At 39.1% G+C, this 23,927-nt stretch overlaps 2 protein-coding genes across 3 annotated transcripts in view; one reads left to right on the top strand and one right to left on the bottom strand.

The window, feature by feature from the left end:
- Nucleotides 1–2,795: 2,795 nt before the first annotated feature.
- On the top strand, nt 2,796–18,794 carry ammecr1 (AMMECR nuclear protein 1). 2 transcript variants are annotated; one of them, XM_028030653.1, is made up of 6 exons: nt 2,800–4,293; nt 8,903–9,013; nt 11,816–11,930; nt 12,698–12,788; nt 12,907–13,003; nt 14,181–18,794. In XM_028030653.1, the coding sequence occupies exons 1-6, from the start codon at nt 3,833–3,835 to the stop codon at nt 14,293–14,295; spliced, it is 990 nt and encodes a 329-aa protein (XP_027886454.1). In that variant the 5' UTR covers nt 2,800–3,832; the 3' UTR covers nt 14,296–18,794. The 2 variants fall into 2 exon arrangements, with proteins under 2 accessions (XP_027886456.1, XP_027886454.1); XM_028030655.1 differs by lacking the exon at nt 8,903–9,013 and having other exon boundaries at nt 2,796–4,293.
- tmem164 (transmembrane protein 164) overlaps nt 17,849–23,927 on the bottom strand; it is a 23,628-nt gene continuing 17,549 nt past the window's right edge. Inside the window, exon 6 of the mRNA XM_028030658.1 lies at nt 17,849–23,196. Within this exon, the coding sequence (XP_027886459.1) occupies nt 22,990–23,196 (207 nt within the window). The 3' untranslated portion in view covers nt 17,849–22,989. The remainder of the gene's footprint in view (nt 23,197–23,927) is intronic.

Here is a 23,927-nt window from a genome sequence, read left to right as displayed (position 1 = left end):
AAAACGATGCATTTTCACAATTGCGCAAAAAAATTATTTTTGTGCGGACAAACCTCATCCCGTCAGTGCACAATTTGCAGGACAAATGAGCATGTTGTGAAACACACCAACGTTTGTGGAGTTGAACGTCTTCAGTAGCTAGTGGGCAAAATGTGGACTCCATCACATAGCAACACAGAGACACACACGCATATTTTTGGGATTGTGGGAGAAAATCCACACATGCAAATTTAGTCGATATGCTTTCCAGAATTTTTGTCATGACTCTTAATAAGACTCTTAATAAGATAAAGATTTATCTTATCTTATCTTATTTTATCTTATCTCCCACAGATTCATGAAGCTGATGTGTTGTCCTTACTGTGTAGTGTCTTATTCTTATTTTTCTGTTTGTTTGTTTGTTTTTTTTATCTTAGTTTGAATATGCATGCTTCCAGTTACCTTTAACTTCCTGCTGGCACTCCTCGATTTCCCCACTAGACAGTAAAGAATGTTTTCTTTTCTACTCAATTTCCAGTTCATTATTTTATTAGCCCATATAGGTCTAAAGACCTGATGAGCATTTGAATGCTATTGTCCCCAAATTTGGGGCTTCTAGAGATGAGGCAACAGCCATGTTTTAGTATTTAATATATGTATTAGAGTTTTCACATAATATACAAAAAAATTACAATTCCAACAAGGAAGAAGAAAAAAGAACAGAAAAGAAAGAAAAAAACCCCACCCATAAATACTGTCACCTACAACACATATAGCAAAAAAATTGCAGCAGCCATGATTTACTTCACTTTCAGTTAATGTGAATTACAGTCATCACAAATGATTAAGTTATTTATAAGAACTATTCACAGATATTGTCAAAAAAGACAGTTTTAACTACAATAATCAAAAAAATCAAGATCAAAAGATACAAAAAACATGTGTATTAATAATAAAAAAACTGGAATAGAAGAGGATGCATGAGAAGACAAATATAAATAAGTACTAATATAAGTACAAACCAGAGGCAATCAGTTTGCTAATTGACTGACTCTAACAATTGTAGAGACACAAGTATTGAACCTTGGGGAACTCCTCAGGTAGTTTTTGCTTAGAAACTCTTTTCTTTTAAGAGCAAAAACAGTCAAATGCAGAATCAGGAATTCTTGCAGTCAAGTAGCAAAAGCACAAAATAATTCACAGCAGCTGCAGCCATCAAACAATGTTTGTGTTCCTTCGATATGTTAGTTTTTGTTAAATGCTAGATTGTAAATAATGAGAAAGTTGCAGTCTGGCCTTCTATTACGTTCTAAAAATTTTTTGCTAATGAATCATGCATGCTTTATCAGCAAGACCTAACAATAACACACTATGCTGAGAATATCAGACGATGAGAAACCTTTGATCACTCCATGAGCTTTTCAATCGCATCAATAAAACTACAATGGCAGTGACGATCACTTTCATCTCAACCACATCTTTGGTTTGTTACTTGCGGCTGAATTTCAGCAGATGTGAGGAGAGAAAATTCGGCCTGCTTCACCCTTTTCCTGTTGTAGCTTCGAGAGCTAATGGGGATGCGGCGGATTGCATTATCATGCATTTCTGAAAATCACTGGTTGCATGAAGAGGATTTTATAGGGAATACACTGTGCTCTGCAGCACTAAGCCGTGTGTACACACCAACTTTATGCTATGCTGAGTTAATGCAGTTTATTATTAACAATGGAGAGTTAAACTCAAATTCAGAATGAAAGAAGCGAAGACAAGAGTTGTTGTCCTTTCTTTTATCTGTTAACTTTAGAAAGAGTTATGCAAATTTCTTTAGTATATAAACCTGACTTGCAGCATTCATATAAATGCTGCTCCACATATGTGACTATTAATGTCATGAGCATTAAAGAAATAAACATAACTCGGTCATTCAGAACTTAACAAAGCTTATGATGAAACTGAATGTACAATAAAACTTAGATGGTTGGAAGCAGGCTCTTTATTCAGGAGGATTATAGGGTGTTAATAGGATAAACTCCAACAAATCCAGACTTGACTAAGAAGAAAAAGCTCAATTATGCTGCAAACTTCATCAGTGCTAATTTTGTTTTTTTTATTATTATTATTATTTTTATTAAAGAAGAATTTTCCGTACTACTCCTGCAAACACTGTCTCAAAGAACTAAGCTCAAGTGGAGCTCTATGTCACAACCAGAAACCAGACTTTAAGTGATATGCTAAAACCCAGTAGTGCTTCATGACGCAGTTTGTTTTCCAAATAGAAAATCTAAAAAGGATGGGATGCGTTTGCAAATAAGTAATTTGCATCTTCATCGTTCTGCGGAGTTACAGCTGCAAATCGTTTATCTACCACTTTTGCGTCACTGTAAAGTCTTGTCAGATTTCCAACAATCTTTCGATTCGGACATTGGGTCATGTTGTCATAGCCTTTGGGGTATGACTGCTTTTTGAAGGTGCCATGTTCCTAAATGAATATAACGAATCAGAAGAAGAAAAACAAATCTTCATTTCTATATCTCCTGTTATCCCGAGTGTTAACGGCTTGAGCACAGAATGCTCACGATAAGATTTTTGACAAGATAATCCCAGATTTGATGGGAACAGTAAATTCACTATAGTCCTCCTGTGCCCTTTTACAACTTCGGGGTAACTGCTTTTATTGTGCACGCGCACGCACACGTCATGGTCGCGCACGCTCCCACAGCAACGAATATTTCTTCTGAATTGCAAATTCAGCTGACACCCCCCCCCCCCCCCCCACCTCTAAAAAGCTACGCAGTATGAGTAGCGACTGGGCGCAGATCGTTTTCTGAATCCGGTTCCGGCGTGCCGACGACACCGATGCCCGTGCCCACTGACTGATCGCAAGGCTTTTTACCCGAACAGCACAGAACTGTAGCAGCTGACAGGCGGATGCGGAGGGGAGGGTCGCCAAACCCGGCGGAATTCTCACGGTCCGCGGACTAGAAGGGCTCTTCTGTCCGAGTGACAGCCTCCCAACAAACATATGCTGAAAACTTTCAGCTGTCCGTTTTGACGCGGGGGCGTTTATTTAGATTTGCAACACCGGTCCGAGAAGCTGTCATGATGCAGGTGCAAACTGTGGGCTAACGGTACTGAAATGACTTGTTTCGGCGCTGACGCGATTCGTTGTGCCATGCCAGCCTCGCATTGTCAGATGCCATTTTACTCTGCGTTTCCCCGGCGTTTGGGTTTCCATTATTCTGGGCCTGTTGTATAATTAGAAGTTCACGAGGCAGTAGCAAACAAGCTGGTGCAATGAGAAGCTACGCTGTCCGAGGAGCAGTGCGCAGTTTGTGCTGAAGCTTATGGGTCCTGCGTACTCGAGCCCCCGGCTTCCAGTTGGAGAGGTGTGTGCTGCAGGACTACAGCGCGCAGGCTGTCGGCCACACATCTGGACCGCCCGACTGCTGTCATCTGCGGCCTGATCGGACGGGGTACTCCTTGAACTTGTGTGTTTTAAGGGGGTAACTGAGTGAGGTCGCTTCGGGCGGTGTCGTTCTAGCAAGGAGGGGTGTGTATTTGGCTCGGACTTGGGGTGGTGATCCACTGGAACACCACAGTCCGAGCCCTGACTGGCTGACTACTCAAGGAATAAACGCCTGTCCAGCGATGAATTTTGCGTAGCCGAGTCACGCATTTTTAAAGGCAACGCTAGAGTGACATTGCAGTCTTCTCGCCACATTGGTTATTTCTTTGCCAGACTGAAAAAAAAAATAAAAGAGTGAAAGTGGAGTATTGTCCGTCGTACGTCTCAACGCAGTGGGATTTCTACGTCTGGTCGGCGTTCCCCCCCACCCTTCCCGCGGTGACGGTTATGGGTCGGAAGCGGTGTGTCGGTGCAGATTGTTCCAAGATGGCGGCCGGGTGCTGCGGGGTGAAGAAGCAGAAACTGTCGGGATCTCCCGGGTCGGGGGGTCCCGGCGGGGTGGGGGCGGGAAGCGGGGTGGCAGGAACCGGACATTGTGGCTCGGAGTTGGGGATTGGCTCCTCCGCGACGGTTGCAGCAACGGCGAACGTGAGCAGAGCCAACGGCCTGGGGGGACCCGGAGGTAACGTTAGCGGTAGCAGCGGCGGCACAAACGCTCTGTCCCCTGCCCCGGCCGGCTACTCTACATCCGGCCTCTCCCCGAACCTCAGCCCAGGACCAGGTTCGGGAAGTGGCGGCAGAAAAATGGTCGTCTCAGCAGAGATGTGCTGCTTCTGCTTTGACGTGCTTTATTGCCATCTGTACGGATACCAACCTCCGAGAACACCCAGGTTTACAAACGATCCCTAGTGAGTATTTATGTCTTTTGTTGTTGGTTTTTTTTTTTTGTTGTTGTTGTTGCTCCATTTCAGCTCTTACAGTTGAATTTTCCCAATAGGAACTTGTCTGTGAAAACCTAATACGTCCACGTTTGGAATTAGTTTTGTCCATTATATAGAATTCGAATTGTCACGTGAAAGCACAGCTTAAATTCGGTTGAGTTTAATTCATAAAGCTCCTCCCGATTGTATCTCCACTGAGCAAGTTTTAAGTAGGGCCTAGTGATAGAGGCTGCTCGGGCCTGCAAGCTACTCAAACCGCACGCCAAATATGCTCTTCTTTAGCTGAATTTTTGAATAAAATATATGGAATGTTAATGACTGTTTGAGGCACCAGGTCAATTTTAGACTTTCCACGAGTATTTGTCAAGAATACATATTTCACAGTACTTCTAATCTAACTCAAAAGCTAGTAGCCAGTGTTCTTCTCTACTAGCGCTAGCTTTTATCGGCTAGCCATTATTAGCATCTAGAAGATAAAAGGATGGAGCGTTTATTTTTTTATGTTCAGCAACTTTAGGTTGGCTGATTTATTGCCGGACGTTGACTAAAATGTATTTAAAAGAGCCCAATGTTTGACTTAAGTAGTTGTGGTTTAGACATTTATCTCAAGTAAATACTTGGTGGCACATACTGAGCTTATCCTTGTTAGCCGCTACATTAGCTTACCATCATAGTACCAATGAGCAGTTAGCGTCTCATTAGCTATTTTATTTTTTTTGCGGTCTCCCTCATATATTGACAAGTTAATGGTTGGCAGTTTATTGTATTTTATTTTACAGGTTTTGCTTTTTGTTAAGTCGTTTCCTATCGAAGTAGGGAAGAAATAAGTTTTTCATAAGCAACAAAGAAAAGATGCTACTCGCTAAGTACTTAGCAGTTCTAAGCTATACTTAATTTAACCGGTATTAAAGACGGACTAACTCCATTAGTAGATAATCAAAGGAAAACAACAAGCCTGTTCAATATCACGATCTGAGGGATCCACAAAATATACTGTAGTATGATAAAAATAATTATAAGATTTGTAAATGTATATTTGTTTTTTTTTTTCAGTAGGCTTCATGTTGAGGCCTCTATAGAAACATTTTGTCCCCTATTTAACATGGTAATATGACACCATATGACCTAAACGGGTGTCTTACATTTTTTTGAAGTATTTTCCATTGTTTCGAAACCAGAGCTCACTTTTTCCAGAATAAGTAGGAAAAAGTTCGTTCATGTGGCAACGTTTTCAAAAGAACATACTCAGTGTATTGTGATGTTTGTTGATACAGACATAGAACAGTGGCAGTTTTTTGAGTAAGGGCGGATTGAGAGTCAGAACAAACTTGAAATTAAAATTAGCTTAAGTGTAAAGCTGGTGCAGAATAAACTATGTATTTTGAGCAATACTATTTTGTACCTCTTAGCACTTTTGTCAAAGTTTAAGTTCAACAAGAACTATTTCAAATTGAACACATTTTTTAAAATATTATTTAATACTCGTCTATTCTTTCAGCAAGCAAGGATACAATAAAAATGTCCTTTATTGTCCCTCAGTGGGGATATTCCGGTACCATAATTTGCAAACGTTTGCCTAATAAAGTATCACTGTAAAAGAGCTTGTATTTTATTCACTATATGATAAATGTGAGATTAGTGGAATGCTGTAATTCGTGATAACTTTGAGTCTTTGACAGAAAGAAAAAAAAAAATACTTTTATAAAGGTATTCTCATAAAGCTCCTGACATTTTTTATTCAGTCTTACAAAAACCAACACGATTCCATTAAAATCGTCATCAAATAAAGCAAGGTATAGAGTAAAAGATTGGTATGAAAAAGTTTTACATCCTTCAGCTTTCCCGGTTTTTGAACAGTGGCATGCATGACGTCTGAAGAATTCACCCTGTCAATGCGTAACAGTGTGTGACTGCAAGGGGAAAAAAATGTGGGTGGACACATTCTTCTGTGAAGGACTGTTTTACCTGAAGTGCTTTGCATACATCATTTATTAATGTAATAATGTGAGATCTACTTGACTTACTTGGGTGAGAACTGACATGGTCTTCAGATTCCACACTTTGGAAAGAGAATTTTTTTTTATAGTATTCTGTAATTTAAAAATGTTGAGATATTTGACGAATGCACAAACGTTTTGCACCTAGGTATTTAATATTAGTCACCAGAATGCAAAAAAAGTTAAGTTAATTTTGACAAAAAGTTTGAACCATCTTTTTAAATGTATAGCAACAGAGCACCGGTGCAGATCTCTACAAATCTTCAAAGTAAATTTTTTGTCTTTTAGTGCAACATCTACTGTAGTTTTGCTAAAATATGCTGGTTTAAATATTAAGTTGGAAGAATTGAAGCTTGGGTTTCTATCTGGTCTTAGTTTCTCCGTTTTCTTTTCAAACAAATCTTTTTCTAAAGAGACTTTCTCCCATTTGGACTCAACGAGCTCTGAAATCACATCTTGAAACCCAGCCTTCTCTGCAGAAGGAAAAACGTCCGGTCTCCACGCTGAACTCGAAACCCTCCCGGACGGGTAACATAATCTGCGCGAGAGGCAGAAAAAGTCGGATCCGACGTGTTAACAGGAATTTTCCACAAGCTCATAATGTCTTAGGAGTAATTTAGCATTAGGAGCTTTTTTGTGGTTTGGGTGGGAGCATGGAGGGGGAGCAGAGTTAGGTGACTGAGAGCTGGTCACGTTACCCAACCGTCATAGTATTGCCCTGGACCAAAAAGATCCGTCAACAGATGCATAACAAGCTAATTCCTGCTGGATGTGTGTGTAAGCTCCATCCGGTCGGAGGAACTTTTGAGTACGCTGTGCGATGTCCTCGACATGTCCTTCACTTGGGGGGGTGCGAAGCTTGTCAAGCTGAATTATTGAAATGCTCTGACCAACTCCAACTTTGGTCATAGGCATAATGCTCTGGTGTTTTTGAGCAAAACAAAAAAACAAGAATCTTACATTGTTGCAGTTCTGTCATGTTTTTAGTGATTAAAGCAGAGAAGAGTTTCCTGTTTTGGAGTTGTCCTGTGGAAACATCCCTAAAATAGTTTATTTTTCTTACTTAGCTTTTTTTTTTTTTAGGCATAGCAATAACGAAAAAGGGAAATTGACAATTCAATCATTATTAAATTGACTTGTCCACATTTTGAGCTAAAAAAACCATCTAAGATAAAGACAAACATTGCTGTTAAATAGTTGCTGACCTTCATATTGGTTGTAGGCATGTATATCTCCATAAAGCCACGGCAGTGATGTAACACTGAGTGGCATGTCACACGCATCTTGTGGAAAGCAGAGCAGATTTTCCAAGATAATGTAAAAACAAATGTGTAATGAAATTCTAATATAAAAGTACCTGGTTAATGTCATCGTGTCAATAAATGTTTCCAGTGTTTTTAATATGAACTAGTTGTTGCTTAGGAATATTTTAAAAAAGAAAGTAGATGAGGTTTTTTTTAAAAGTAACTCTTGACAGTTTAATATTAAGAAGCACAATTGTAAATGACTTATCAGTATTACAAAATTATATATATATATTTAATTTTCAAATGAATGAAAGACTTATTGTGCTAAAATTGTAGAAGTATTCAAAATTGAACTCCTCCAAATGAGGGGGAAAAAGGGTATGTTGCGCATAGGCACGGACTGGTATGAGATTTTATTCATTTTTTTAACAAGTTGTAGAACATCAGCAGCTGCAATGAATATTTTAGTTTTTAACAAACAGTGAAGCTGAAGTGCAGCTAACATTTACTGGGGAATTTTTATGTAAATGTTCTTGATGCGCTTTTTAAGTTTTAACACAATCATTATATACTTTTTAAATGTGATATTAAGTTTTTGTTCCACCTTGTTTTGGTGACTGACATATTCCCAATCGAAACTCGAAAGTTTGGTAGCTTTCTCTCAGCCGCCTGACTGGCAGTGTGCAGCTTTTTCGTTCTTGAAATTGCTGTCACACAGAAAGAGAAATCGCTCTAAAATGTATTCTGGTGACATGATAAAATTTAAATCTTGTTTTTTTTCCCGTTGTTCCATGTTCATGTTGTTTATGTAATTCCTCTAACACCACTGACATAAAACTTTTTTTCCTTTTTACCGGCGTCTTGATGTTCTCTGCTCAGACGTGGTATTTTGCTGCGTTAATGCAGCATCGCATTGGCTCTTCATTGTCATTCATGGCTTTGTATAGACATCAGACGGTGATTAATTAGCTATAAATGTAGAGCCACTGCAGGGGCTTCAGTTGGGTTTTCCTCAATCAGAAGTTATCTCATCATAAAAGCTGGAAAAAATCTCAGCTACAACATGAAAGGGGGGGGTGAAAATTGGAGTCAGACAAAGAGTTGGTTAAGCAGGCGGCCCAAAGCAACGAAGGAAAGGCTTTGATGGAAAATGATCCATCATGATGAAAGACATTAGAGCTAGTTCCATCTCATGTGAGTAAAGATTCTGTCGTATTTAATAAGAAAGCAGCAGGTGCTGACGTGCTGCTGGAGTGTGTGTGTTAACATCATTTAGACTCAGTAAATTAAATGGATCACTCTGGGTTTTTTTTTTTTCTTTCTGTTTTTCAGCCCGCTGTTTGTCACATGGAAAATAGGCAGAGACAAACGGTTGAGGGGTTGTATAGGTACATTTTCTGCCATGAATCTGCACTCAGGACTCAGGGAGTACACCCTTACCAGGTAAGCAAACACAGTTGAAATATATTACTTATCTGTAAGATTGATCATAAATTGGGCTGTTTGAATATTTTACATTGATATCTGTGGTTGTAGAAACCAACCTGTAGTGGTAATTCAGTTTGTCAGGGTTTTCCTCAGTATATTATAAGCCTGGCGGGCCACAATGCTTTACTTGTGCACCCACCAGGCTAAGCATTGCTTATTTATTTAAGCCTTTTTAAAATATTTGCATATTTTAAGACTTTAAAGTTGGTGTTTAGGTGTTGCTTGTTAATCTTGTTAATAACATGATTTTCAAGTGATATTTTTAAATTTCCTGTCAACTTTAAACGTTCTTTAACTCAAAAAGACGACAGACCGCTGGATGAATGACTGCCCCAGTGCCCAAACACCAGAGTTAGCAAGTTTTCTGGGGGAAACCTTGAGTTTGTGCTTCAGCCTGTGTTTCTTTACGCTGGTAAAATATGTCAGTAACAAACCGACTTTCTTAATGTAACTTTGTGTGGCGCCCTCTACTGTGCGATATGCAGTTTAAACTTATTCAGCTAGATCAGTGGTCTGCCAAAAATGTTACATGTTCTGATGAATAAAAACAATTTAGAATTTTTGATAAATGTCCACTTCAGAAATGTGTCTATTTTTCTTTTTAAAGAAACTTTTTCAAAAATTTATTATTTTGGGGTTTTAAATAAAAGTATGATATTAAACTTTTACCAAAAGAAGATGGCTATGTTTTCTTCTATGGAATGTTTGCGAAAAAAAGGATTTACAAAAAGTACTTGATGTCACAGTGGAAAATTAATGCAAATAGTTCTCAAAACAACAGCAAAAAAAAAAAAAAGCTAAAACTGAAATTTGTATCTATATTTAAAAACACCAGTTTATCTCTTTTAGTCAAAGTTATCATGGGGCATTGTGTAAAGTTTTAAGAATGCACTTGTGGCTCTGGAGCTGCATGTTGCAGACCCCTGAACTAGATAAAAGGCAACAAAACAAAAAAAAAAGTTCCTGTTGTCTTTATAACAACAGGAACATAGGAAATTAAACCGTCCTGCATGCTGACATCTTCCTAGTGCTGAGCACCATCAGGGATTGTCTTTCTGCAGCACCAAACATACAGTTGAGAATTTCAGTAGCATAGATTCAGAGCCAGAGGGCGTGGGGCCCCACCGAGCCCTGATCTCAGCTGGATTAAGTCTCTCTGTCATAGAAACATCGAATTACCTCATTCGTACAGCAGCCCGTACAGCATTTTATTCTCAGTTTAAATTCACAGTGAGATCTTATGATTATTTCTTTTTTTAAATTTTTTATTTTATAATCTGCGTCCCCCCGTTCTCCCCACAGATGTAGTTGAGCTCGGTGATCTTTGGATTAGTAGTGGACATGGCCGCCTGCGTGCAGTGCCTGTCACTTCCATGTAGGTCTTTCTGCAGACTCGCTGTAGCTCACGCAGAGTCCAAAATTAACACCAGCCAGGAGCCAAAATGCTGATAATATGGTGAGAAAAGCAAAGTGTGGCCTGGTAAGTAGCTTGAAGTTACAGGCCTTTAATCGCTTCTTTTTTAAATTTATTATTTTTTTGTTATTCTAATCCTTCCCAGTTGAGACTATATGATCTTCACTTCCCACCCTCTTACTCTTTGATAGCAATAAATGGGACACAGTCACTGTAGGTAACCAGGAGGTTAATTTGCCACTGGGTGTTTGGAGACTTTCGGTGTTTTCAGGTTGATTGAAATTCTTAAAAATGCTTGATGTTTCAACTAGATGTTTTCAAGGTTGGGAAAGTGCTTGATATTCAAACCACTCAGTTTAGTAATATATTGCAATTGCAGTATTGCAGTTTGATTAAAAGTCAAAATTTCCAAACGTTATTTGCAGTTGAAATCAGGTATTTTCATTCACATAATATAAAGACACGTTTTTTTTTCACACTGTTTGAAGTTAAATCGCAAAACTTTTCTTGTTTTTAGTTAATGAGAATTAGAAAAAATATTTCTATTTGCTAAATGTCAGGAAAGTTGGCAAAAATATTTTTTTTAGAGATTTCTTTGTCTCTTCTTTGTATGTTGTGTTTAAGCATTTAATTTGATCAGGAAGGTCATTTACCTTAAGGTTTTTAATATAATGAATATTTATTATTCCTAATGGCTCAATGACTTATTGATCTGTGTAATTGAGACAAAGGTCATAGTTCAACAACGTTATTGAAGTTGAGGGAGTTTTTTTTTGTGTGTTACATGAGTGTTTTATTCTCTCATCAGTCAGCTCAACAGGGTATGTGAGAGATCCATTCCAAAACAAAATTTTGTTATATTTTAGTTTACTTGGTGCCTGCGGTAGAATGTAGAGTACGATCACAAGACAGTATTAATAACAGTAACAAATTGTCATGTGAGAGCAAATTGAAATTGGAGATAAAAACAATACAAATGAACAAAAAAGAACAAAGTGCAGCGATGGAAAAATTTGACAACTTAACTTGAAAATCTTGAGTTTTACTGTGGGAAAAGTGTACGAACCCGGCTATAAGGTCTAACCGAGCATTGGTTAGAATATGCAGCTTTTGAAAGCTGCATATTTAATTTAACTTAAAATGTTTTAAGAAGGCTGACATAAGAAGACCTCTTTTGTCAAACTCTCAAATATGAGTGGTTTGTGCTGCATTTTCTGTCACTGGTTTTGTTCCCATCAGCAGGAGTCTTGACGTTCACGTAACGATCAAACACACCGGATCATAACACCTTTCATCCATACGATCCTCTAATGCTGCTCGCCTGTGTGACTTACTGTCTGCAGTGCCCTTAAAGACAGCCGCTTCCCCCCTATGACAAGGGATGAGCTGCCTCGCCTCTTCTGCTCAGTGTCTCTTCTCACCAACTTTGAAGACGTGGGTGATTATCTCGACTGGGAGGTGAGCGCTTCACGAGGCAGTCGGGTCACATTTCTGAGAGTTTTTTTTTCTGTCGCTGCCGCGCTAATTACTCAAGGTTATTCTGCGGGGAAGTCTTGTGAAATGCCAAAAAAAAAAAAAAAAAGTAATGTGCATAACCATTGTGCTTGTCATGCTCCTTAGCAAGGCTGAAGAAGCTAGTGGTCGCGGTTTATGGGCAGGTGGACGGACGGACCCAAATAACACAATTTGAGAAAACTTCTTTGAAGCTGAAGATTTTAGACTGGGAAGGTTTAGATCAAATTAAATCAATGTGTTGCTGGTCCAGTACAAGTCCAGACATAAACCATCTTTGAAAGCTGTGGCAAGTTCACTGACACCTCCTATCTAATGTGACAGAAGCTGAGCTATGCCGGGAAGAAGAATCGACTGTTTGTGTGGATGTATATAGGTGGTAGAGACCTGTAAGAAGTGCTGCATGCCACACTTTTCAGATTTGTGTTTTTAAAAAGTTTACAAACTGTGCCTCATTTTCACCTCTGTTGAATCCGCTGAGGTTTATTGCTGTAACGTGATGACATTCAAAGGAACCGTACGAATATTTAACGCAGCTAGTCGTCATCTTAAATTGGTTAAGGTGCTAACACATTTATAGTCATTTCTATTCATAAAACCGCCTCCGTTCAGTTGTGCAGAAGTTTATTTTATTAGCCTAAAGCAGACGTGAAGCAACTCTGACTTTGTAACGCAAAGTTCTCTTTTTGTTTCGCTTTTCTCTTTGCTTTTAGGTGGGTGTTCATGGTATAAGAATAGAGTTTTTCAATGAAAAAGGATCAAAGCGCACCGCCACCTACCTGCCAGAAGTTGCAAAAGAGCAAGGTGAGCATTTTTGTGCCCTCAACTGAACAGCCTCTCCTGCCTTCAAACAAACTTGTCAAAATAATTACACTATTACATTTTTAATAATTGTTTTTTTTTTTTTTTTTTATGATTCTAGGTTGGGACCACATTCAAACCATAGATTCCTTACTACGAAAGGGAGGTTACAAAGCTCCCATCACAAATGACTTCAGGAAGACCATTAAGTTAACCAGGTATAATTGGTTCTATTTCATCAATATTTGAGTGCGTTGGTGTTGTTTCCTACCATAGCAACACATTTTCACCTAGATACCTGTTTGCTAACAGTAGAAACTTAAATTTAGCCAAATAAAGATGCACAGAGAAATGGAAAATCGCCTCAAGAAAGAATGAGATGTCACCAGTTAGCCCTGGGTTTGTCTAAGTAGACCAGGGGCGGCCAAAGTATGATTTGTGGCCCATGGAACAATCTAGTATGACCCTCAGTTCAAGAATGCTACAAATTGAGACCACCGGTGGGCACTTTTAATTTTAAATAATTTAATTTTAATCATAGTAAGCAACACAATAATAATCCAGTGACTTAACAAAAAAGCACATCAATTCTTCTAGACCAGATAAACTGGAAAAATTTTACCCCAAAAATTAGGAAACTATTTTTTATTTAGGCAAAAAATAATATGCCTGTTAATATGCTCTGTTTCATTAAAATTATTGCAGAGCATATACAACAAATTCACAACGACATTATTTTGCGTTAAATTGGGAAAAACAGTATTGACTTTCTAATACCTACGATTGAGATGACTTAAGATTTCACCAAAAACCCTGAGAAGTTTGGGAGGAAAAAATCTGGTGCTGAGTAACAGGGTAATGCTTAAAAAGTCTTAAATGTACAGTATGTATTTAAAATTAAGGCCTTAAAATGTCTTAAACTAATTTGGAAAAAATAAAGTTGGCCTTAAATACGTTAATTATAGGTCTTAAATTTTGTGCTGACTAGTTTATCTTGTATTTATGGGATTTTTATGTCGGGCAATAAAAATCCTGACATATTTTTTTGAGTCGCCTAACTTATCGAGGCGGTTCAGGCTACCGCTAGCTAGCTGCCAGTTTAAATTCATTGCCAGTTCACTGGACGACTTTGTTCTTTGCCGCTGCCTCACTTCTGTTGCGAATCCCTACGAGGCTGCATTCATTCTGTGCAAGAAAAGAAAAAGGCTTGGAACTACAACTGTGTGAAATATGTAGTTGTCTTTTGTACATCTCTGTCGTGATGCAGGTTTTAAATTTCATTCATATTGGTCGTAAAAGTCTTAAATTAGAGTCGGTGACATCTGCAGAAACCCCTTCACTCATGTCGGCTTGTGAGGACAGACTCTCGGATTTCTGTCTTCTTCTCTGTTTCAGGTACCGTAGCGAGAAGATGACGATGGGGTATGCAGAGTACATCGCCCACCGCCAGCACCATCACTACCAGAACGGCATTGGGCACCCGGTGCCGTCGTATAACCATTATTCCTGACAGCGAGCCGCATGACCAATCATTGGACCTCTCCGCGGACCTTTTCCCAGGAGAGCCCGCCCCCTCCTGGTCTAGCTATTTCTACTACTGTACCATTTTATGATGATAGTTTCCGTTGCCATGCTGGCCGTCTCACAGACGTTGACATGGCAACGGGTGGCAGTGAAGCATCGTTCGATTATGGCGAGAAAACCATGTTCCTTTTGTTTGCCTGTGGTTGAGCTTTTGCAGCATATGTATACCTATATCTATAACCTCACCCCCCTCCATTCGTTCATATTATTTTGGAAAAATTAACCAATATTAGATTTTCATTAATATTGCGTCTTTTCAGCAAAGCTAATCAGGTGTTTGATTCTGTGGATGGAAGCGAGTCTCCTTGGGTGGATTTAGGCTTTGCTACAATTTTACATTTACTAACCCTTTTATTTTTATTGTCTACTTGTCGTTTCTTTAACTTTACTATCCAGACGTGTAATATCATGTAGCAAAGGCAAACTGCAGTTCCAAAAGGCTGTGTCCTCACTACTTTCAATTCCTCTCCAAAACGTGACGGCTGAGGTCGCGCTAGCCTTCTAAACTCTCGTTGTCGTAGTTGGAACTCGTACGTGGGATACGTGTACTCCAAAGTGTAGATAGGATTGTGACGCCTTTTGATCGGCTTTTGCTGATTCTGTTTATTGATTTGGGTCACAATTGTGTGTGTGTGTGTGTGTGTGTGTGTCACTCTGTGTGTCACTGTGTGTGGATTATAGGCTCCACTTTGTCACAAGACGGAAAACCAGTAGAATAAATTAGAAATTGGGTTTCAGCTACAGGCTGAGCTGCATTTGTTTGGCTACCTAAAATTTTAAGCTTATTTCCGAGGGTTTATTTAGACTTCAAGAAGGCCGAGGAACAAGAAGATGTACATGAAGCTTTTGTTTAATGAAAGAATTTGTTTCTTAGTTGTTGTTTTTTTCTGCATTTACTGACAGGGAGTCGCGCTGTAGGGACATGCTAAAACAATTTAAAGCCATACTCTATCTTCCACAGTTCCAGTTTTGTCCGTTATGAGAGGCGTTGGGTGCTGAAACGTTGAGATGTCGCTTCAGCCCGAAACCCCGCCGCTTCACTTAGTTCCTCGTGTCATCGTGAAAACATCGTCATGCATTTTCCGATTATTAACCATCGTCCCGCAGAGTACGACGTATATTTAAGAAGAAGGAGAAAAAAAAGTCGCGCACAAACAGACGTGATCTTACTAATATGTTTGTGTCATTTAGAAGTGCATGTCACAGTGCGTAGTCGTGGATACGGCGCCGCCGCTGTTCCCCTCACTCCCGTTGATCCACGTGTCCGCAGCACAGGGAATGTTCTAGTTTCTGTCTGTTTCAATCAGAAGGTTACAGGAAGTGTACATTTTTTAAATTTGTTTTATAAAAAGAAAAAAAAGCCAGGGCTTTGTAAAGCCAGTTCTTATCCAAATATTACCCAGGTGTGAGTTTGAGCCACACACACTCTGCTAGTTAGGCGTACTTTAACGAATGTTCGATCTATCGAGGATCACCAAGTTGTCGGTCTGCGTGTTTCTGTTGCAAACTGGAATTGTTGTTTTTTTTTTTTTTTGAGAGAGGTTCTTGTTACTTGACCAACATCTTCTGTCGTAACAGCCTTTTTCTAACTGACAGCTTCTTTCTTTTTACATAATTTTTTTTTCTTTTATGCAAAAATGTCAAGGGCTTTCGGCAATCCATCCACAGTAACCCGAAACGATCCAGATTTCCAGTTGTGTTGCCTTAAGTTTTTTTTAACAAAAAGAAAGAAAAAAATCAACAAAAACGATGGACCAGGAGAAAGTCGCCCTGAGTGTATCCTCTACTTGAACGGCGTAGACGCTCGTCGTCCGGGAGACGCCGCGCGTGCTTCACTCCATATCCTACGCTTAGATTTCACATAATCAACGTTAAAGTCGAGCACCGTTAAAAGATCCAACCACAAGGGGTCAGCGTTGCGGCCGTAGGAAACCGTACCGTACACTACTACACCAGAAGAAGCCGCAGTCAGGCGCCTGCTCTCCTGGTCCGTCGACTACAGCACAACCTGAATTTTTCTCTGCTGCAAAACCAAATTGACCATGCTCTTTTACATATATGTCTTTGTATACACATGCAATGTATTTAGTTGCATGTATGTATGAGTATGAGACCTATGGTTTTATCCATGATATGCTTGATCTATGGCTTAGACACTCTTATTAACCATTAAGAGATTTAAAAGACAAATATGGTGCTATCAGACCTCATATTGGGGTGGTCACATCTCGTGACTGGTCATGCGGACTCATTGATCATATCATATATATATATATATATACTTAACAATGCGACATGTAAGATTTTCTCTGGAGTTGCGTTGCTGCGCGAGCCAAGTTGCGGTGAAGGATCCGTGATCTCCGACGCGGACGGAAAGCTTTTTTGTTGAGGTGGACTTGGGTAATTTTTAAAAAAAATTTTATTTAATTTTTTTTGGGGTGGGGGATCAATTCCACTCTGGGAAACTGACATTCTCTCTCGTAATGAAGAAAGACTCAACAGGCGCTATGGAATGTACTGTTAACGGTCACCAGGGGAATTGAACAGCGATGTGTAATAAGAGAAAATCCTACATGTTAACCTTGATATATGCAGATCTGTTCAACAGGTGTTTTTTTGTTTGTTTGTTTGTTTTTACATTTATGTTGTTTTTTTGTCCTACCAGTGCAAGTCAACACTGTGCAGGTTTGAAAGGACAAGAAGTCACACATTTTACCTTCTGTCCCTTGATTACTCCCTTCACTGTGGCCCAACCTCATGGCCTAGTTTGTCAACGTGTGATGCATGTCGTTCACTGGCAAGATGGCGGGAAGATCCGAGGTTCCCGTTTTATTTTTTAGTTGATTTTTATCTCTTTTTTTGGGAGGCTTTTTAGCTGTTGAATCGGCTAACCACCTCCAAAAGGGCAACGTTTAAGACGTTAACTAGCATAAGGTCCTGTTGAGGTCGTTTCAGCCTCTCTTCATTGAAGTTTACCTCTACAGTGACATAGATTTTTAGTTTTTTTTTAGTTTTTCTTTTTCAGTGTTTTTACCCACTGATCCGACATTTCGAATCACTGATACCTCAAGGAATCGCAAGGAACGACATCGGTAGACTGTAGTAGCAGATTGCGTGTTTTGGTTCCCATACCAGGGTTTGGAGTTCAGCCTCGGCATTCCTCGCGCCGCCGTCACCGAGCTCTTTGTTACCTTCGTATGTTCAACCGAACCAAAGATGCCAGCGGCCATGCTCAGATGCTGCTTTTTTTTCCAGGCCTGGCTTCCTGTCCTTCCAAAAACAAGCCCTGCTCGTGACTAAATGTTTCTTCGTTTTTTTTTTTTTTTTTTTGTGCGATTTCTGACTTGTTAAGCAACCCAGTTCTTCAATGAATTGTCATTGTTTCTGTCTCTGAAGCCGTTCGTGGCGTCAAGACGGCGATAAAATGGGTGCAAATTGTTGTTGTTTTGTTAGTATTATTATTGCTATTTTTTTTAAAATTTTTTTTCAAAAATGAAAATCCCATGGTGTGCCTCCTAGCTTTATGGGTGGTTTATAAATGTTTGTTTTCCCCCTAAAGACCAGCAGTTATACTTTGTATAAAAGATGGATTTTTTTTCCTTATTTTTTATGCCATTAAAGATGAAAAAGCCTGTTTTCTTTACTCGACCCAGTAGCTGCACTGGTATACAATCGCACTGATAGAAGAATTAAAAGAAAAAAAAAAATAAGTGAATCAATAATAATAATGACAAATAAGAACTACAATAAACTTGTGTTTGAAGCTTTTATTAAAAAAAGTAAAAAAAAAACTAAACAAAAAGAGACAATTTAAAAAAAAAAAAAGAGAGAAAATGACTGTTTTTGTACATCAAAATAAATTTTTTTCAAAGGAATATTTTGGATCTAGTTTCAAAATTATTTTAGTGGTTTTCTATGTTCTGAAAATTTTTGAGACACACTTCTGAGACGTGTCGCTGTATAAAATGGCTTTCTTTTGCAGTGGCCTGATGGGCTGGGAGGGTTACCTGGTGTAACTCCTCATACCAACTTTTATTTCCTTTGTCAATTTTTGAATCTTTTCCTTTTTCCTCTCTCTCTGCTTTAGTACTCTGAAAAATTGTTGATGGGGGGCGGGGGGGAATATGAACTGGGAACTTTTAATTCCATCCCTGTAGAACTAGAACCCCTCTTCCTTTCCAACTGAATTGCTGTTTAGTGTGATGGAACTCCAAAACGGGCATTTATGATCGTATGACACCAAAAAGAAAATAAAAAAGTACATAACGCAAAAAAAAGGTAAAAAAAAATAAATAAAATTGTGAAGAAGGCTGAAAGAAAATATATCGATGGGTTATCTGTAAGCAATGGCTGTGAAAATAATGTAGTTTTAAACATTGTTACCTTTTAAAATCATTTATTCAATAAAAAACCCCCTCCAAATCAGCTAAAAACGTGTCGTCCCTCTTGTTTTGCAGCACTTCTGCCGATGAGGCAGGGGAGACGTGGGTCGGATGGAATGTTATTTTTTCCAGTTGCTGTTTTAAGCATCTTCACTAGCAAGTTTACCATTACTATCAAAATGACAGCTGAGTCAGTTTATATGTGTTGATCAAAATGTATCGCACAATTAGCAGTTAAAAAAATCAAATCAAATCTTGAAGCTTTAAAGAAATGGCAGGCTTGATGTGAAACGGATACATGGGATTAGAAAAGGTTGGTGAAAACAGAAACTGAGTGGGAAGAGAAGACGAGCAAAAGTTTGACTTTCACTTAATTCAGTCTGAAAACCTTCACATTCGTTTTGCCTTAACCGACATTCGTTTTTCATTCACACTTTAAAATTAATGTCACATGTTGAAATGAACAACATACATACATGCTGAGATGGTGTATTGAAATACCAGGGAAACCTTTACTTCAATCAATTTCCATAGCTTAGTTATGTTATTGTTAGCTAATGCAGGCTAACATGCAATTTATGTGTTTTATGAAGTGGTCCAAAGTCAGTCAATGTAAATCTGAATCATTTTGTAAATTTGAAAATATTAGATTTTCTTTTCTTTTTTTTTGTACCCTGGAATTAAAAATCCAATCTTCATCAGCCGTGTGTCGTCAAGGAAACGGATTGGGAATATGTCAGGAAGTAGTTTCCTACTTTCTTCACATTCATGACTAAGTGTAATTCTTCTCGTACTTTTATAGATTTTTACTTCATGATTGTGACAAACACCTGTATTAGCTTATTCTGTATTAAGACGTTTACGGTATGATCAGCTGAACAAACAAAGTGCGATTTCATACCGAGACCCAAACTAATTACAGTTTTTCTCGGTTGTTTACCCACATTTTCTGAAAGCACGCCTCATACTCTCAGGACTCTACACACAAATAAAAACAAATACACCATGGGAAAAACCATCCAACTCTGCTAAATGAAACGTTTACATTCGAAACAATGTTATCTTTTCTTCAAATGACATTTTGTTTTCAGTAGAAAATAGAGCAGGAGAAATATCTGACTTAAATTAGACTAATACAGAACATAAATACCAAAAAAAGAAGAAAAATACACAAGGAAAACTTTGGCCACTGGAAATCCCTTTAATTGTTGCCGCAACACACATCTGAACTCACAGCTACAAAAGTTTCTCTTCTCCCTTGTCGATACTGAAATAAAGACGGGTGCACAAACCACCTCGGACTTGAAATGAAATGTACATACGAGTGACATTTTCCTATAATAGGTGTTGATTTAACGGCATGAATTTTCGAGGTAAACATTTTTATGCATGATTTGTTACTGTTGGAACAAGAGTTTCTTTCAAGTGTCTTGATACACAGAGAGCCTAGTAAAAGTATTCACACCCACATTGCACTTGTTCACGAACGGTGATATATCTTATGTGATTAAATTCACGACTATTTGTGAAGCAGAAGGAAAAATGATACATGGTTATAATAGCTAGGTCATGAAATAATAACCTGACTGGAGTACGGCGCAGCTGCACCCAGACACAGCCGTCCACCAGGCTGAAAAGCGAGATAAAGAAGAACTTTATCTTCTTAGATAAAGAAGAACGGTTCTGTTTTGGGGATTACTCTGGAATGTCTGGAGATTATCGAACAAAGAAGAATTCTTTACAAAAATTATGGAAAACCCTGAGCATATTCTTCACGAGACTGTTAAAAAAAACAAAAACAGCAGAGTTTTCAGACAGAGGCTTCTTCTGAGCCGCTGTAACACAGACTGCTACAGGCTACAGACTGCTTTGCTGAATAATGTCCGCTTTGGGCTGTTTAGGTGTAGCTGTACTACACTCTTTCCACTTTTGGGCAACGGATTAGCATAAAACCAGAAGAACTATTATCTGTTATCTTGGGCACCGGAATAAAGAAACCTTCACACAAACGCATGCAAAACCAGAAATGACCATCTTTAATAATGACGGCCTAATAAAAGTCATCGAAATGTGGAGGTGGTAGCACGACAACACGAGGAAAAGGTTCAACGGGTATGAATGGTTTTGCAAAGACCTTCAGTTCCAGATAAGACGCAGCATCTGCCTGCCATTGGCAATTATTTTTTTTCCTAACAATGTTCTCAAGGTTAAACCTCGACGAATATAGTCAAACACCACGATAAAAACAACACAGAGAGAGAAACGAAACAACAACCCAAGTCCCACCCATTCACTCGTTATTCTTCACTTCAACCTGCAGCATGTAAGAAGTCCTTTATGCCTCCTGATTATTATAACTGGAATGCATTGAACAGGCTGGAGACTGGACGATAAAAGCCACTTACAAAAATTATCTCCTATCCTTTTCATATACGTTTTTTTCTCCATTCATAAAAAAAACAACAAAAGATAACATTCACATCCACGCGCTATTAAACAAGCAGTGACTTTAACAACAGCTCACATTTAAAATCTGCTTCAAAGCGCACTTGAGACAAATAAAAACGACTCGGTAAAATGAGAGTTAGCATAACTAAACTCAGTCAGAACTGAAAGCAGCGCCTCCCACCCGCTGAGTACCTGAATGGTCCCACCTGCGCCACAGGCAGGTGGGACCATTCAGGTACTCAACGTCGACTTTACATTTACAACAACAAAAAAAAGGCAGCAGGATGAAAACTGTATCACAAGGTTTCCCCCAGCTTCCGCCATTACAAGCCCGGCGGCAGCTTGGCTTTACTTGCCCCGCCCACGTCGCTAGTTTGTTTATTTCAGATTAGCTTTTAACACACCAGTAACAGCGATAGTGAAGACGGATCTATAGTTGATGCATTAAGCTGGGCGCGACGACGTGTTGGCGTCTGGTCATTGACGCATGCGCCTCTTGAAGTTTTGTCAAATGGCGCGCGCCACCTTTCACTCAAACCGGAAGGAGCTCCGTCGGGGTTCATTTCCGGACAACGCCGTATCGGCGGCTTACGCTCGCTCAAGCGCAACGTAAGCCGCCGATACAATTTCACATATAGTCGCGCTTTTTGAGGTTCTCGTTGCGAACAAAGAGTGACGTGCGGCGTATGTGTTTACGTATCCCACGAGCTCAATACGAGTTCTGGCATGCGCTTGACTCTTCTCTGCACTTGCAACTTGATAAAGTTAACCAGTCAATCGTAGACTAGTCGTTTTCAAACAGCTTTCCTCGCAAATACTGCATTCGCTTGGATAAATAATAACCAATCCCAACCAGCAAAATACTGCACCAAGCAGCAGACATTACTAAAGGAAAACGTAATACGAGAAATACTTGAATTTTGTACACTAAGTACATTTAGTTAATGTACTTAAATAAACTGAAAAACAGGTAATTGGTTATTATTTGTGAACAAACCAAGCTCAAACGCAGATTAAACTCATGGCCTCATGTTGTAGTTATGGTAACACAACAATCATACTATGAAGAGTTATTTTTTGAACTTTTAAAAGTTAATCTTGCCAGCTTTTTCAAATCTTAAATTTAAATGGCAAAGAATTTAAAACTTTTATCTCTACTGAAACAATTACATCAAATTTGATAGCATTTTTATTCTCAATAAAAACAAATGCTAAAATGTTAAAAGAACTACGGTTCATGTTAAAATGGCGGCTCCAAGCAGCTGCTTAGTTTGTTTATGCATTAGGCCGGCTGAGTGTGACCAGCATTACATAACAGGCCAATGTCTGATTACTTAGTTAGAAATTAATGCAAAAAACTGACAATTTGAATTAATTATATTTTTTGTGTTTGTATTTTTAAAACTACAGTTGTGTGTTTAGGTGTTGCCAATAATACCTTCAAATAGCATACAGCTACTTAGTCATAATAAATTTACCGTCAACTTTTAGCATTTTTTTAACACAAAAAACAAACAGAAAAACAAAAAAAACGGCAGGCCGCTGGTGGACCGCCCTGCCACCGGGCTTAGCAAGTTTTCTGGGGGAAACCCTGTCAGTGAGCGCATGTCCAGCTGCTTAACAACCAGCATGGAAATAGTACACATACGTATTTGAGCCACCAAGAATGATGTGTGGGTTTTATTGGCCCCTGAAAAGCTGCCCATGTCTCAACAGGGCTAAAAGATTCCAGAAAACGTAGATGTAAAACAGAACAAAGCCTCAGGGGGGGGCCGCGTGTGCGCGGACGTCTAGTCGACCTTCTTGCTGCGCAGTGGAAGCGTGTCCAGCAGGTATCTGCAGGCGGAGCCGCTGTACTGAGAGAGGAACGTCAGGAGCTTCCCATGGATCAGCGTCAGCGCAGTCTGGTGGCCCATCGCCCACACCCGGTACCACGGCCCGTAGAAGGGATCCGACACGGCCGGACACAGCATGTTGTTCAGGTTGACCTCTGTCGCCTGGGGGGGAGCAAGGGGGAGAGCGGGGACAGGTTAACTGGGCGTGAGACCTAATTTTCCTGTTAATGGCGATTAAAAAAAAAGAAAAGAAAAAAGGAATTATCCACTTGGATGAGGCTCTGGCGAATGTCATGCTCGACTTAACTGTGCATATCTTTATGAATCATTAATTTCCTCTGGATTTCTGCTCTAAAAAGCCCCCTTCCCCGCAAATGGAATGAGTGATGAGTTCACCGCCTGGAAGTCCTCCGTAACTTCAGAAACTCATTTGGCTGCCAAATGACTTCACATCTTGTTAGCGCTGCAGATTTTCTCTGGATTCTTTTTCTTATTGCTTAATTGGCTTCATAGCTGAATGAGAAGATAAAAAAAGACAGATTTGCTGAAAATCCTCAAAAATATAATCATATTTTTATTTATTAAAATTTTTTTTGTCTTTAAACAACTTGATTGCACATTCCTCTGAACTGCAGTATTTTTTTTAACTACCCAGTGTGCAGGTATATGTTGAAGTTTTGCACTTACTGTACAGTACTTCATTCTTGATTTTTATATATATATATATATTTTCATATTTTATTTTGTGTGAATTTTTAGTTTTGGTTGTAATTCCTGTAATTGCACAGGAATGTCCCCATTTATTGATCCTTTATTGTGGATCAATAAAGGATATTTCTATTCTACACTTTAATCAGTTTCCAGATCATTTCGGCTGAAAATGATTTACGGCT

The sequence above is a fragment of the Xiphophorus couchianus genome, chromosome 11 (genome assembly GCF_001444195.1).
Source record: "Xiphophorus couchianus chromosome 11, X_couchianus-1.0, whole genome shotgun sequence".
NCBI classification, from domain to species: domain Eukaryota; kingdom Metazoa; phylum Chordata; class Actinopteri; order Cyprinodontiformes; family Poeciliidae; genus Xiphophorus; species Xiphophorus couchianus.
The sequence above is the reverse complement of the archived record's forward strand: the minus strand, read 5'-3'. Positions and strand labels throughout refer to the sequence as shown.